We start from the raw sequence: 15,978 nt of genomic DNA, 5'->3' as shown, positions 1-15,978 counted from the left end.
CAGTGACATCCAGGGGTAAATGCCCCAATCTGCACATGCTCAGAACTGCGCCCCGGCGTGATCCCTGAGCTCCGCCGACCCACTACCAAAGCCCAGTCCCTGAATCAGCCCAGACTTCCGCCCTGCAGGTGCAAATGAAGCTTTTTTTTTCCAAGCTAGGTGGTTTGCATTGTGGTGGGGCAGTTATGGCTGATGAGGAATCCTCAGGTGGGCGGATGACCAATTTCAGCCCAGAGGAGAGGGCTGTAATTATTGAGGGCCTCTCCCAACATGGGGACCGCCTCTATGTGTTGTCCAGCAAGTGTTGTTGCTCAGGTCGTTTGTAACGCTGCTGCTTTAGCTGCTCTCCAGCTGACCTCTGCAAGTTTGGTGTAAAGTTACCCCTGCTTTATAAAGGGTAACTTTCCGCTGCAAACCAGAGTTACACGCACCGGGAGTAGCCTGCGCTGGCAATTCGTAATTTGCTGAATCGGACCAACTCCCTCATTTGCATATTTAAAATAGAAAAACCAGGGCCGCGCTAGTTCAGACCAGCGTAAATGGGCGCCCACGCCGCACCGGCGTGGAAAGGTCCAAACGAAAAAAAAAATCTACGTTACGGCGTAATATTGTTTGCTGAATACGGCGCGGAGATACGCCGGCGCAAATTGGCATTTACGCCGCGCATCTCAGTCTACACCGGCGGAAATTGTTCCTGAATCTACCCCAGTATAAATAATAGAGACAAAGAGACACCGAGCCATTCTGAGTTTATTAGTAGCTGGATAAGATTGTTGGAGTGAGTGACACATGACTGGCTAGACGGATGTTGTAGGAGTTTGCAAAGAACTTGTGTAGAGCTGAGCCGGAGGGTGCAGAATATCCCAAATACAGGACTCCCCGGGAGTTTGCCTGCAAAAAAAAGAAAACCACAAATGTATCAGTACTAGGAATTCTATTATATCACTGTTGGCAACATTTTGAAAAAGAGTCCTGTGATACTTTGCTGCTAAGTGCAAAACACCATCCTAACGGAAAAGAGCATGTGTTACACACCAAACCATGACATCGTTAATTAAAGCAGATTCATAATAATATCTAATGTAGTGCCCTCCTAGATACTTTGCTAGAAAGGTTATGTAAATGTATTCTTTTTGTCTACCCTGCAATTGATAGAGCAGTTTTTGATTGGTTTGGGCTGTTCTAGGCTTCACTGGCTGAAGAGTTGCCTGCTTCCCCCTGCCTTCTGGAGAATTCTAGGAAGAGCCAAAACCACAGTCTGAATATTCATGTGGTCTTAGTCAATCCTTGGGAGGGATGCCCAGTAGGTGGCTGGGAGTAAATACATAGTCTGGGTCCTCAGGCAACTCTGTTCTTGTCCAGAATACGTTTCCAGCCTGGGTGTGCTTCTACATGTGCTCATCAAGGTCCTACCCAGGGCCGGATTTGCTTTCCCTGCCTCCCCAAGGCCAGGTTCCGCAATGCACCCCTCCCCGCCACCCGAACCTCCCCCCCAAATCAACAGAGAATGGCAACCGGAGGGCAGGGGCAGCACAGCTAGTTCAAATATTTTTGTTTGTTTTTTTTCTACTTTTTTTTTATTTATTTGTAGTTTGTTGTTTACTTTTTTTATTTTCGTATAATTTTCTTATTATTTTTCTTATTCTTTACGTTTTAATTACTTTTTTATTTTATTAATTTAATTATTATTTTTTATCAATTTTTTTTCACTTAACTTTATTGCTATTACACGGGAGAAAACCATTCCCTGTGTGATAGCAATTGGAGGTGACATGTTCTCTTTATTGACCCTGTCACCTCCAAAACAGGAGTCATAGCACTGTGCTAGAACTCCTGTCACAGCTGAGATGGGAAGAGCACAGCTCACCCCTCTCACTGTGTACATCGGAGGCAGGGACAGGAGACAGACTCGGTGGCTTGGGGGAGGACGGAGTCCCGAAGACAGAGAGAGATATGTGGGGGAAAGGGGAGGATGGACAGCAGCACACATGTAACAAGTGATTTCGGCGACATCACCGCAATCACTTAACGAGCGAGCGGATTCCCCCACACAGCAACTTACCGCCCTTAACTGTATGTTCCGGCCGTCGGGGGACTCTATGCCGCTGCCGCCCCTCGGCTCCCTGCCGCCCCTCGGCCTGGCCTCGGGGGCCTTGTGGGAAACCTGGGCCTGGTCCTACCTATGCTAGAGGTAGGGGGCCTGTTTGCTGAAGCTGCTGGAACTGATTAAGGGATTACACTGAGGATCTGGTCTGAAGAGTTTACAGGAGAAATGTCTGGATGGTAGTGAAAGGAGGAATCCAAGTATCCAGGGACAGACCTGCGTGTGGGATCTTAGTGACTGCCTGCTACAATCCCTTGTGCATCAGTGCCAGAGTTTGCTTGAACTGGGACAGTTCCTATTGTGTCTCAAGAGTTAATCATTCCTCAAGCTGCTACTGGAGGGACTGAACTAAGAAGCTTTGCCGAAGACTTTTATTGCTGAAGCTGAGGTTATCTTTTCCTTGTTTCTACATCTCCCCTCCAGGGAAGTAGTTGGTGTTGGCAGGGGAAAATCCTCTGTTTCTGTTCTGTTATTGCTGGCATGTTCACTTGAAGTAGAAATTAAAGTGGTTGTAAACCCTGCAGGGGAAGTTACACCTACAGGTAAGCCTAGTTTAAGGCTTAGCTGTAGATGTTTGCAATATCTCCTAAACCTACACGGTTTAGGAGATATTTGCCAAAAAGAATACACCAATGTCTACGGCGCACTAAAAATGCCGGTTTTATGAATCGATAATGCTGGCTTTGATGGCTCCCGCGCGCATGCACGGAGGGATGTCATGGCCGCTCCGGCCAATCACAGCGCCGGAGTGGTGATACCCAGAAGTAACCTTCCGGAGAGATGTCTGCAGGCTGAAATTCATCCTGTAAATGTACCTGTACATAGTAGATGTGAAAAGTTGCATATTTGCAAGGACCAGTACAGTTGAGGAGAATATAGGTTTATCTGTTAGATATTTTTTTGGAGATAGCATGTATCTTTCTGTTTTATTCCAGGGACCTGGAAGTACATGTGTTAAAAATAGTAAACTGCCCATTGGCTGTATTTGACGTTGACCCTGTGTTTACATTTAAGCCCCTTAGGGAAATTCAGTGATTTGGCCATTAGTTGGTGTTGCACTTGCAGCATACATTTTAACTTTAACATATGCTGTATCCTAGGCTTATGGAATTGTACATTTTTGACTCCATGAAGGTTTTTTTTTCTTTTTTTTCTTGCCAAGATAACACTTCAATCATTGTGATATAATGTGAAATGTGTTGATAACTTTCTTTTTTTTTAAGGAGGATAACAATAGAGACTTGCACTACTTCACCATTACTGTACTGACCTCTTGCATTTAGATAGTGGTGGGGCTTCACCTTGATAGGCTGTACATTTTCATGTACATAAACTAAAAAGTTGGATGCCTGGGCCAGCCTTGTCATGACCGATTTATTGAATGTATTATTGGTACTCAAATTTTTGCACTTGAAATTGCATTGTACTTAAAGGATCACTAAAGGAATTTTTTTTTTTTGCTGAAATGACTGTTTACAGAGTATAGAGACATAATAGTTAACTGATTCCTTTTAAAAACGATTAAAAATAGATAAAAATCAATCATATAATGTGCCTCTTAGATGCAAAAATGAAAGTGAAACTAGTTTAGTCTTTGCATGTTATTTTATGCCTCTGTGCTGGACAGTGCCATAGAGAGTCATGGCTAGGAAAACGAAACTAAACTCTCCCATGACTTTTTTCATAAGGAGCCAGACAACCAGGAAGTGTCCAGAACAGAACAGTTTTACAGCAACATCAGAGCAAAAACGAACAATGAGGACATGAAACCAGGACTGCAGTAAGGTAAAGGAAGCTATTTAGCTAAAAAAAAATGTTTTCCTTTAGTGACCCTTTAAACTGTTTCAGCTTTATCATGTGGAATGGCACATGTCTTGTTGCTCTGTTTACTCCCTTTCCCCCCATCCTTGTGTAGCACTACCCTGCAGGGGCCGCTGGTAATATTGACTCCTCTGCTTTTTCTCTGGCTCTAGGCGAAACCTCACTCCTGCTAACATAGGGTGACCAGACATCCCCGGTTTCAGGGGACAGTCCCTGGATTGAGGACAGACCAAGTCTGTCCCCGGTTTTGTCCCCAGATTGGATTTGAACAGGGGCTGGGGCAATTTCAAAGACAGTCAGTGCAGAATTAAAAAAGAAAAATCTGAATTACACCCCCGCTCCGCCACTCCTACTAGCTTAGGAGGGGTGTATTTTTCTCCATTATCTGTGCCCCTTTCTGATGATCATGTGCTGGTTGGAGTGGAGGGAATATTTCTTCAGTTTCAGGTGCCCATTCAGCTCCGCTCGCATGTTCTTCTGCCGTGGCTCAAGTCCCAGCCAGCCGCCTGCCTGTTTATCTCCTTGCCTTCCCTGGCGGAGTGATCTTCCTCCGCTCCCCACCCAGTAGTAGCCAGGGGGCCTAGAGAGTGAGACTTGACAGGCTGTGAGGTGGCGGCGGCGATGGGCAGAGAGTCGCTGATTGCCGCCATTACTAGTAAATAAAATATATGTCCCCGGATTTCATTTAAAAAATCTGGTCACCTTATGCTAACACCACCAGAATATCTTGGCTGAGAACTCCCAGCAGCCATACCAGTGGCGGCTGGTGCTCAAAATTTTTGGGGGGGCGCAAAGGAAAAAAAAATTGCAGTCTCACTGTGCCATACATTGTCACCACTGTGCCATGCCATTAAACGCAGCCACTGTGCCTTTTAATGGTCGCCGCTGTGCCAATTGTCCCCACTGTGCCCTGTAAATTGCTTTCTTCCCCCCCCCCCCCTGCCTGGCACTTACCTTTACTGGTTTTAGGCATCCACGTCCCACAATGTCTTCTCCCGCCCTCGATGACTGACAGGCGTCTCAGCCAATCAGGTTACCGGTAGCCAGAACCGGCCAACCTGAATGGCAGAGACGCCTGTCATCTTATTCAAGGAGCGTACAGTCTGTGCGCTCTGAGAATAAGCTTCCGGGACCCGAGGGCTGTATTGGGAAAGCCTATCAGAGCTGTTGGCTTTGATAGACATTTCCGTACAGCAAACCAGCTGGCGTTATTCAGATGGCCGGACATTGAGCGCCGACCATCTGAATAACAGCGGCAGCGGCGAAAATAACATAGATTTGTGCAATGCATGAATCTGTTATTTGACTCAGTGGCGGTGAGAGCCAGAGGGGGCGGCGCTCCAGCGCCCTCTATGGACGAACCGCCACTGAGCCATACTAATAGCCAGATTCAGGTAGGGGCGCGTATCTTTAAGGCGGCGTAGCGTATCTTATTTACGCTACGCCGCCTTAAGTCAGAGAGGCGAGTACTGTATTCACAAAGCACTTGCCTCCTAACTTACGGCGGCGTAGCGTAAATGGGGCCGGCGTAAGCACGCCTAATTCAAATGAGGATGGGGGGGTGTGTTTTATGTTAATGTTTGGTGACCCGACGTGATTGACGTCCGTGTACATATATCGGTGTGCATTGCTCCAAAGTACGCCGCAAGGACGTATTGGTTTCGACGTGAACGTAAATTACGTCCAGCCCCATTCACGGACGACTTACGCAAACGACGTAAAATTTTCAAATTTCAAAGCGGGAACGACGGCCATACTTGCCATTGGCTACGCCACCTAGGGGGCAGCTTTAGCTTTACGCGGCGTATGTCTTACGGAAACTGCGTATCTTTACTGCGACAGGCGCACGTACGTTCGTGAATCGGCGTATCTAGGCATTTGCATATTCTACGCCGAACTCAATGGAAGCGCCACCTAGCGGCCAGCGTAAATATTGCACCCTAAGATACGACGGCGCAGGCCTTTGTATCTTAGACAGGTTTAAGTGTATCTCAGTTTGAGCATACACTTAAACTTACGACAGCGCAGATTCCGAGTTACGTCGGCGTATCTACTGATACGCCGGCGTAGCTCTCTATGAATCTGGCTATAAGATGGCATACACTGTCCATTAGGAAATAAGCAGATTGTATTAGCAGACCAAATAAAAAAAAAAGGTAACACAGCAGATCAGTAGTTCATTGTGTAGCCAACAGCGGACTACAGTTTTCTGGCACTGCAGGCTCCCCTCTCTTTTCTTAGACCGTCTCTGTGTTCCTCTAGTGCTGGGTTTAAAAATACTTGCATCATCTTCTTGAGCCCAGCAGAGAGCAGTGTGGGGACTAGATCTGCATAACTCTCCCTGGACTACACATCCCAGCATGCCATCTGCTCCAGAAATAGAACTCTAGAAGATGCTGGATGTCCTCCTACCAGGAAATAAGGAGGGTTCTGTCTGACACCTTTCCAGTTTCTAATACACATTATGAGAAGCTCGCAGTGTGCAGTGAAATCGGAGTAAGCAATTTCAGTACACTAGGGTAACCAATACAAACATGCAAGACTGAAGAGAAGGCTGGAGGTCAGATTTAACTACTTTTTTACAGTTACATGTACATGGTAGACTAAGGTGACCAGATTTTTTAAATGAAATCCGGGGACATTTTTCTTTTACTAGTAATGGCGGCAATCAGTGACTCTCTGCCCGTCGTCACCGCCACCCGCTTCACAGCATGTCAAGTGTTATTCTCTGGGCCCCGGCTACTACTGGGTGGGGTGCGGACATGGGCATCCGCTGACATTTTTTCAGAGGGGGGCGCTTCGGCAGCGGCGATACACAGTCGCATTTTACCCTTTCTTCGACTGCTAGCGGTGGTTAAAAGCGCCCCCCCCCCCCACGTTAAAATGTAAAAACACCCCACTGTGCCCCCTGCATCTTTCAATATCTCTTTGTCACTAATGTGTACCCCCTCTACACAACTGCACCTCTGGACATTACACAGCACCCCACAGCTCTGGACCCCTTTACATTACACAGTACCCCACAGTTCTGGACCCCTTTACATTACACAGCACCCTGCATCACTGGCCCCCTTTAAATTATACAAGGTCCCGCCCCCCCTATTTCGGCTCGTGTGATAGGCAGAACACTAAAAGACTATAAGACGAGCCGAACTAGGGGGGCGGGACCTTGCACACAGACCCAGCGCCATGACATACGATACGAGCGCCGGAGGACAGAAGGAGGGGAGCGCTGCAGTCACCGCTTAAAGCGGCCCCAGGGCCAGTTCGGCCCTGCTCCTGGCTCTCACTGGCGATTCCAGGGGGGGCAAATGACCCCCCTTGCCCTATGGAGCAGACACCCATGGGTGCGGAGGAAGATCACTCTTCCAGGGAAGGCAAGGAGATAAGCAGGCAGGCGGCTGGCCGGGACTTGAGCCAAGGCAGAAGAACATGTGAACGGAGCTGAATGGGCATGCACCCGAAACTGAAGAAATATTCCCTCCGCTCCGACCAGCACATTATCATCAGAAAGGGGCACAGATAATGGGAAAAATACAACCCCCAGTAGTAGGAGCGGCTATTATTCAGATTTTATTTTTTTTTTTATTCTGCACTGACTGTCTTTGAAATTGCCCCAATCCCTGTTCAAATCCAATCTGGGGACAAAACCGGGGACAGACCTGGCCCAGGGACAGTGTCCTCAATCCGGGGACTGTCCCCTGAAAATGGGGACGTCTGGTCACCCTATGGTAAACCCCCTGCCCCAGGCCCCACTCCAGTCATATACTCACCTGTCCATTGTCCAACAAGATATTGCTAACAAGATCACAGAGCCTGCAAAAGGCCGTACTCCATAGGAATTCATGGAGTGTATGGGTCAGGAAGATTGACAAGCAGCTCTGCCTTCTGGTCAGTGATATCCTGCTAGATCAGGAACAAGTGAGTATCAAATAAAACAGTAAATGCTCCTAAGGTGCTCTAAATGAATAGAGAAATGGACAAGTGGTTGTTTTATTGCCTGAAAATATACAATTATAATAATGAAAACTGGGGTATTCCTGACCTGTCCAATCACCAGGAGGTAGGAGCTGGAGGCTGAGGCATTGGAGGTTGGAAGTCAAGGTTTTGCACTGACTGCAGTATCTGTAACCCTGCTTGGTGCTGAGCAGAGAGCGGGGCAAAGCTTCCTGGGAGCAGAAGTCTAAGAGTTCCTCTTACTGCCTGCTGTACAAACAGATACCTATTAGTTTGTTATAAGCAGATTTGCACATTTTTCTGTGATTGACGTTTACTTTTGTGATGGACGAGGTTCAACTATATACAGTACCTTGAAAAAGTATTTATACCCCTTGACATTTTTGTCATGTTGCAACCAAAAACGTAAATTTATTTTATTGGGATTTTATGTGATAGACCAACACAAAGTGGCATATAATTTGTGAAGTGGAAGGAAAATAATAAATGGTTTTTAAATTTTGTTTACAAATAAATATCTGAAAAGTGTGGTGTGCATTTGTATTCGGCCCCCTTTACTCCGATACCCCTAACTAAAATCTAGTGGAACCAATTGCCTTCAGAAGTCACCTAATTAGTAGATAGAGTCCACCTGTGTGTAATTTAATCTCAGTATAAATACAGCTGTTCTGTGAAGCCCTCAGAAGTTTGTTAGAGAACCTTATTGAACAAATATCATCATGAAGGCCAAGGAACACACCAGACAGGCCAGGGATACAGTTGTGTAGAAGTTTAAAGCAGGGTTAGGTTATAAAAAAATATCCCAAGCTTTAAACATCTCACAGAGCACTGTTCAATCCATCATCCGAAAATGGAAAGAGTATGGCACAACTGCAAACCTACCAAGACATGGCCGTCCACCTAAACTGGCAGGCCGAGCAAGGAGAACATTCCTCAGAGAAGCAGCCAAGAAGCCCATGGTAACTCTGGAGGAGCTGCAGAGATCCACAGCTCAGGTGGGAGAATCTGTCCACAGGACAACTATTAGTCATGCACTCCACAAATCTGGCCTTTATGGAAGAGTGACAAGAAGAAAGCCAATAATGGAAGAAAGACATAAGAAGTCCCGTTTGCAGTTTGTGAGAAGCCATGTGGGGGACACAGCAAACATGTGGAAGAAGGTGCTCTGCTCAGATGAGACCAAAATTTTACTTTTTTGCCTAAAAGCAAAACACTACGGCCCAGATTCACAAACGAGATACGACGGCGTATCTCCAGATACGCCGTCGTATCTCTGAGTCTGGGCGGTCGTATCTATGCGCCTGATTCTTAGAATCAGTTATGCATAGATTTCTATTAGATCCGACCGGCATAAGTCTCTTACACCGTCGGATCGTAACTGCATATTTACGCTGGCCGCTAGGGGCGTGTACGCTGATTTACGCGTCAAAATATGTAAATCAGCTAGATACGCAAATTCACGAACGTACGCCCGGCCGACGCAGTACAGATACGCCATTTATGTTAGGCTTTTCCCGGTGTAAAGTTACCCCTGCTATATGAGGCGTACATGCGGCGTACCAATGTTAAGTATGGACGTCGTTCCCGCATCGAAATTTGAAAATTTTACGGTGTTTGCGTAAGTCGTCTGTGAATGGGCCTGGGCGTAATTTACGTTCACGTCGAAACCAATACGTCCTTGCGGCGTATTTGGAGCAATGCACAATGGGATATGTCCACGGATGGCGCATGCGCCGTTCGTGAAAAACGTCAATCACGTCAGGTCACATAACATTTACATAAAACACGTCCCCCTGTTCCACATTTGAATTAGGCGGGCTTACGCTACGCCGCCGCAACTTACGGAGCAAGTGCTTTGAGAATACTGCACTTGCACATCACCCTGATCACACCATCCCCACCGTGGAAAGATGGATGGAGCCAAATACAGGGCAATCTTAGAAGAAATCTTATTAGAGTCTGCAAAAGACTTGAGACGGGGGCAGAGGTTCACCTTCCAGCAGGACAACAACTCTAAACATACAACCTGAGCTACAATGGAATGGTTTAGATCAGGGGTCTCCAAACTTTTTACTTCGAGGGCCACATTGTATATTTTACAGATATTCGCGGGCCGAAAAAAAAAAAGCTATTTAAAAATGACTCCTCAGCTATGGAATAGAGTAGAATTAAAAAAAGGATCCCCCTGACACTTGTGTCCCTCATCAGAACCCCCTCCACACTTGTGTCCCTCATCAGAACCCCCTCCACACTTGTGTCCCTCATCAGAACCCCCTCCACACTTGTGTCCCTCATCAGAACCCCCTCCACACTTGTGTCCCTCATCAGAACCCCCTCCACACTTGTGTCCCTCATCAGAACCCCCTCCACACTTGTGTCCCTCATCAGAACCCCCTCCACACTTGTGTCCCTCATCAGAACCCCCTCCACACTTGTGTCCCTCATCAGAACCCCTCACACTTGTGTCCCCCATCAGAGACCCCTCCACACTTGTGTCCCTCATCAGAACCCCCTCCACACTTGTGTCCCTCATCAGAACCCCCTCCACACTTGTGTCCCTCATCAGAACCCCCTCCACACTTGTGTCCCTCATCAGAACCCCCTCCACACTTGTGTCCCTCATCAGAACCCCTCACACTTGTGTCCCCCATCAGAGACCCCTCCACACTTGTGTCCCTCATCAGAACCCCCTCCACACTTGTGTCCCTCATTAGAACCCCCTCCACACTTGTGTCCCTCATCAGAACCCCCTCCACACTTGTGTCCCTCATCAGAACCCCCTCCACACTTGTGTCCCTCATCAGAACCCCCTCCACACTTGTGTCCCTCATCAGAACCCCTCACACATGTGTCCCTCATCAGAACCCCCTCCACACTTGTGTCCCTCATCAGAACCCCCTCCACACTTGTGTCCCTCATCAGAACCCCCTCCACACTTGTGTCCCTCATCAGAACCCCCTCCACACTTGTGTCCCTCATCAGAACCCCTCACACATGTGTCCCTCATCAGAACCCCCTCCACACTTGTGTCCCTCATCAGAACCCCCTCCACACTTGTGTCCCTCATCAGAACCCCTCACACATGTGTCCCTCATCAGAACCCCCTCACACTTGTGTCCCCATCAGAGACCCCTCCACACTTGTGTCCCTCATCAGAACCCCCTCCACACTTGTGTCCCTCATCAGAACCCCCTCCACACTTGTGTCCCTCATCAGAACCCCCTCCACACTTGTGTCCCTCATCAGAATCCCTCACACATGTGTCCCTCATCAGAACCCCCTCACACTTGTGTCCCCATCAGAGACCCCTCCACACTTGTGTCCCTCATCAGAACCCCCTCCACACTTGTGTCCCTCATCAGAACCCCCTCCACACTTGTGTCCCTCATCAGAACCCCCTCCACACTTGTGTCCCTCATCAGAACCCCTCACACTTGTGTCCCTCATCAGAACCCCCTCCACACTTGTGTCCCTCATCAGAACCCCCTCCACACTTGTGTCCCTCATCAGAACCCCTCACACATGTGTCCCTCATCAGAACCCCCTCACACTTGTGTCCCCATCAGAGACCCCTCCACACTTGTGTCCCTCATCAGAACCCCCTCCACACTTGTGTCCCTCATCAGAACCCCCTCCACACTTGTGTCCCTCATCAGAACCCCCTCCACACTTGTGTCCCTCATCAGAATCCCTCACACATGTGTCCCTCATCAGAACCCCCTCACACTTGTGTCCCCATCAGAGACCCCTCCACACTTGTGTCCCTCATCAGAACCCCCTCCACACTTGTGTCCCTCATCAGAACCCCCTCCACACTTGTGTCCCTCATCAGAACCCCCTCCACACTTGTGTCCCTCATCAGAACCCCTCACACTTGTGTCCCTCATCAGAACCCCCTCCACACTTGTGTCCCTCATCAGAACCCCCTCACACTTGTGTCCCCATCAGAGACCCCTCCACACTTGTGTCCCCATCAGAGACCCCTCCACACTTGTGTCCCTCATCAGAACCCCTCACACATGTGTCCCTCATCAGAACCCCTCACACATGTGTCCCTCATCAGAACCCCCTCCACACTTGTGTCCCTCATCAGAACCCCCTCCACACTTGTGTCCCTCATCAGAACCCCCTCCACACTTGTGTCCCTCATCAGAACCCCCTCCACACTTGTGTCCCTCATCAGAACCCCCTCCACACTTGTGTCCCTCATCAGAACCCCCTCCACACTTGTGTCCCTCATCAGAACCCCCTCCACACTTGTGTCCCTCATCAGAACCCCCTCCACACTTGTGTCCCTCATCAGAACCCCCTCCACACTTGTGTCCCTCATCAGAGCCCCCTCCACACTTGTGTCCCTCATCAGAGCCCCCTCACACTTGTGTCCCTCATCAGAACCCCCTCCACACTTGTGTCCCTCATCAGAACCCCCTCCACACTTGTGTCCCTCATCAGAACCCCCTCCACACTTGTGTCCCTCATCAGAACCCCCTCCACACTTGTGTCCCTCATCAGAACCCCCTCCACACTTGTGTCCCTCATCAGAGCCCCCTCACACATGTGTCCCTCATCAGAACCCCCTCCACACTTGTGTCCCTCATCAGAACCCCCTCCACACTTGTGACCCTCATCAGAACCCCCTCACACTTGTGACCCTCATCAGAACCCCCTCCACACTTGTGACCCTCATCAGAGTCCCTGCACACATGTGTCCCCCCCATCAGAGTCCCTGCACACATGTGTCCCCCCCATCAGAGTCCCTGCACACGTGTCCCCCCATCAGAGTTCCTGCACACATGTGTCCCCCATCAGAGTCCCTGCACACATGTGTCCCCCCATCAGAGTCCCTGCACACATGTGTCCCCCCCATCAGAGTCCCTGCACACATGTGTCCCCCCCATCAGAGTCCCTGCACACATGTGTCCCCCCCATCAGAGTCCCTGCACACATGTGTCCCCCCCATCAGAGTCCCTGCACACGTGTCCCCCCATCAGAGTTCCTGCACACGTGTCCCCCCATCAGAGTTCCTGCACACATGTGTCCCCCCATCAGAGTCCCTGCACACGTGTCTCCCCCATCAGAGTCCCTGCACACATGTGTCTCCCCCCCCCCCCATCAGAGTCCCTGCACACATGTGTCTCCCCCATCAGAGTCCCTGCACACCCCCCTGAACATTTACATCCCCATCAGAGCCCCCCTCTTAACTTGTGTGAAGCCCAGCCTCCCCCAGCACATTTTTCTCCCTATCACCTTCTGCTATTCCCCCGTAAGATCAGTGTGTTCTGTGCTGCTTCTCTGAAGAGCTGGTTTAGAGCAGACACACACTGCACTTGCCGGGTCCCGCCCATCTTACACGGACAAGCTGTTACAGCAAAGATGAAACTTAATCTAACTCCGGGGGAGGAGCTGGGAGGAGCAGCAGGTCTGCACTGAAACACAGGCTTTGTTGGGACACTCCCTCAATGCCTGTCAGAAGGCAAAGCAAGCCCCGCAATTCGAGCAGACTCCGTTCCTGCAGTGAGTCTGGTGACTGAAGCTGCGGGCCGGACAAAACCTCCGAGCGGGCCGGATGTGGCCCGCGGGCCGTACTTTGGAGACCCCTGGTTTAGATCAAAAGCATATTCATGAGTTAGAATGGCCCAGTCAAAGTCCAGACCTAAATACAATTGAGAATCTGTGGCAAGACTTCTAAATTGCTGTTCACAGATGCTCTGCATCCAATCTGACAGAGTTTAAGCTATTTTGCAAAGAATGGGCAAAAACGTTACTCTCTAGATGTGCAAAGCTGGTAGAGACATACTAAAAAAGACTTGCAGCTGTAACTGCAGTGAAAGGAGGTTCTACAAAGTATTGACTCAGGGGGGCTGAATACTGTATACTGTACAAATGCACGCCACAATTTTCAGATATTTATTAGTAAAAAAAAATTGAAAACCATTTATCCTTTTCCTTCCACTACACAATTATGTGCCACTTTGTGTTGGTCTATCACATTAAATCCCAATAAACACATTTACGTTTTTGGTTGTAACATGAAAAAATTTGGAAAATTTCAAGAGGTATGGATACTTGTTGAAGGCACTGTGTGTGTGTGTATGTGTATGTATATATATATATATATATATATATATATATATATATATATATATATATATATATATATATATATATATATATATATATATATATATATATATATATATACAGTAAGGAAAATAAGTATTTGAACACCCTGCTATTTTGCAAGTTCTCCCACTTGGAAATCATGGAGGGGTCTGAAATTGTCATCGTAGGTGCATGTCCACTGTGAGAGACATAATCAAAAAAAAAAATCCAGAAATCACAATTTATGATTTTTTAACTATTTATTTGTATGATACAGCTGCAAATAAGTATTTGAACACCTGTCTATCAGCTAGAATTCTGACCCTCAAAGACCTGTTAGTCTGCCTTTAAAATGTCCACCTCCACTCCATTTATTATCCTAAATTAGATGCACTTGTTTGAGGTCATTAGCTGCATAAAGACACCTGTCCACCCCATACAATCAGTAAGAATCGAACTACTAACATGGCCAAGACCAAAGAGCTGTCCAAAGACACTAGAGACAAAATTGTACACCTCCACAAGGCTGGAGAGGGCTACGGGGAAATTGCCAAGCAGCTTGGTGAAAAAAGGTCCACTGTTGGAGCAATCATTAGAAAATGGAAGAAGCTAAACATGACTGTCAATCTCCCTCGGACTGGGGCTCCATGCAAAATCTCACCTCGTGGGGTCTCAATGATCCTAAGAAAGGTGAGAAATCAGCCCAGGACTACACGGGAGGAGCTGGTCAATGACCTTAAAAGAGCTGGGACCACCGTTTCCAAGGTTACTGTTGGTAATACACTAAGACGTCATGGTTTGGCACGGAAGGTTCCCCTACTTAAACCAACACATGTCAAGGCCCGTCTTAAGTTTGCCAATGACCATTTGGATGATCCAGAGGAGTCATGGGAGAAAGTCATGTGGTCAGATGAGACCAAAATAGAACTTTTTGGTCATAATTCCACTAACCGTGTTTGGAGGAAGAAGAATGATGAGTACCATCCCAAGAACACCATCCCTACTGTGAAGCATGGGGGTGGTAGCATCATGCTTTGGTGGTGTTTTTCTGCACATGGGACAGGGCGACTGCACTGTATTAAGGAGAGGATGACCGGGGCCATGTATTGCGAGATTTTGGGCAACAACCTCCTTCCCTCAGTTAGAGCTTTGAAGATGGGTCGAGGCTGGGTCTTCCAACATGACAATGACCCGAAGCACACAGCCAGGATAACCAAGGAGTGGCTCTGTAAGAAGCATATCAAGGTTCTGGCGTGGCCTAGCCAGTCTCCAGACCTAAACCCAATAGAGAATCTTTGGAGGGAGCTCAAACTCCGTGTTTCTCAGCGACAGCCCAGAAACCTGACTGATCTAGAGAAGATCTGTGTGGAGGAGTGGGCCAAAATCCCTCCTCCAGTGTGTGCAAACCTGGTGAAAAACTACAAGAAACGTTTGACCTCTGTAATTGCAAACAAAGGCTACTGTACCAAATATTAACATTGATGTTCTCAGGTGTTCAAATACTTATTTGCAGCTGTATCATACAAATAAATAGTTAAAAAGATCATACATTGTGATTTCTGGATTTTTTTTTTGATTATGTCTCTCACAGTGGACATGCACCTACGATAACAATTTCAGACCCCTCCATGATTTCCAAGTGGGAGAACTTGCAAAATAGCAGGGTGTTCAAATACTTATTTTCCTCACTGTGTGTATATATATATATATATACACAAAGTGGATAATTTATTATTCACCTGTACTGAGTTTTGGTGACAATTGTCTTGTATCCTTTGGACCCCCTTTCAAAATAATTATAGCTGTGCTATTCATTTTCAGAACACTAGATGTCAGTGGTGGTATGCATAACACCAAGCCTAAAGTCTTCTCTAGTGTCTATATGTGTGTAAACCAATGAGTCAAAATAATTCTGCCACCTTTGTTTTCTTGTCACATACACTAAGGCAGAGGGGATCCTGTAGCATGCAGGAGCCTTTTACATTAAAGCAGAA

The 15,978-nt window shown here is 47.7% G+C and overlaps 1 protein-coding gene across 3 annotated transcripts in view; it reads right to left on the bottom strand.

The window, feature by feature from the left end:
* Nucleotides 1–732: 732 nt before the first annotated feature.
* Nucleotides 733–15,978, bottom strand: part of LMNTD1 (lamin tail domain containing 1) — a 218,037-nt gene continuing 202,791 nt past the window's right edge. Inside the window, exons 17-18 of one of the 3 annotated variants that reach the window (XM_040345612.1) lie at nt 7,971–8,131; nt 806–891 (exon numbers count right to left, since the gene is read on the bottom strand). In XM_040345612.1, the coding sequence (XP_040201546.1) occupies nt 7,979–8,131 (153 nt within the window). In that variant the 3' untranslated portion in view covers nt 806–891; nt 7,971–7,978. Of the gene's footprint in view, nt 892–7,970; nt 8,132–15,978 lie in introns of all 3 variants that reach the window. The other 2 variants (XM_040345613.1, XM_040345614.1) reach the window with 2 other exon arrangements.

This window comes from Rana temporaria, chromosome 3 (assembly GCF_905171775.1).
Source record: "Rana temporaria chromosome 3, aRanTem1.1, whole genome shotgun sequence".
Lineage (NCBI taxonomy): Eukaryota > Metazoa > Chordata > Amphibia > Anura > Ranidae > Rana > Rana temporaria.
The sequence above is the reverse complement of the archived record's forward strand: the minus strand, read 5'-3'. Positions and strand labels throughout refer to the sequence as shown.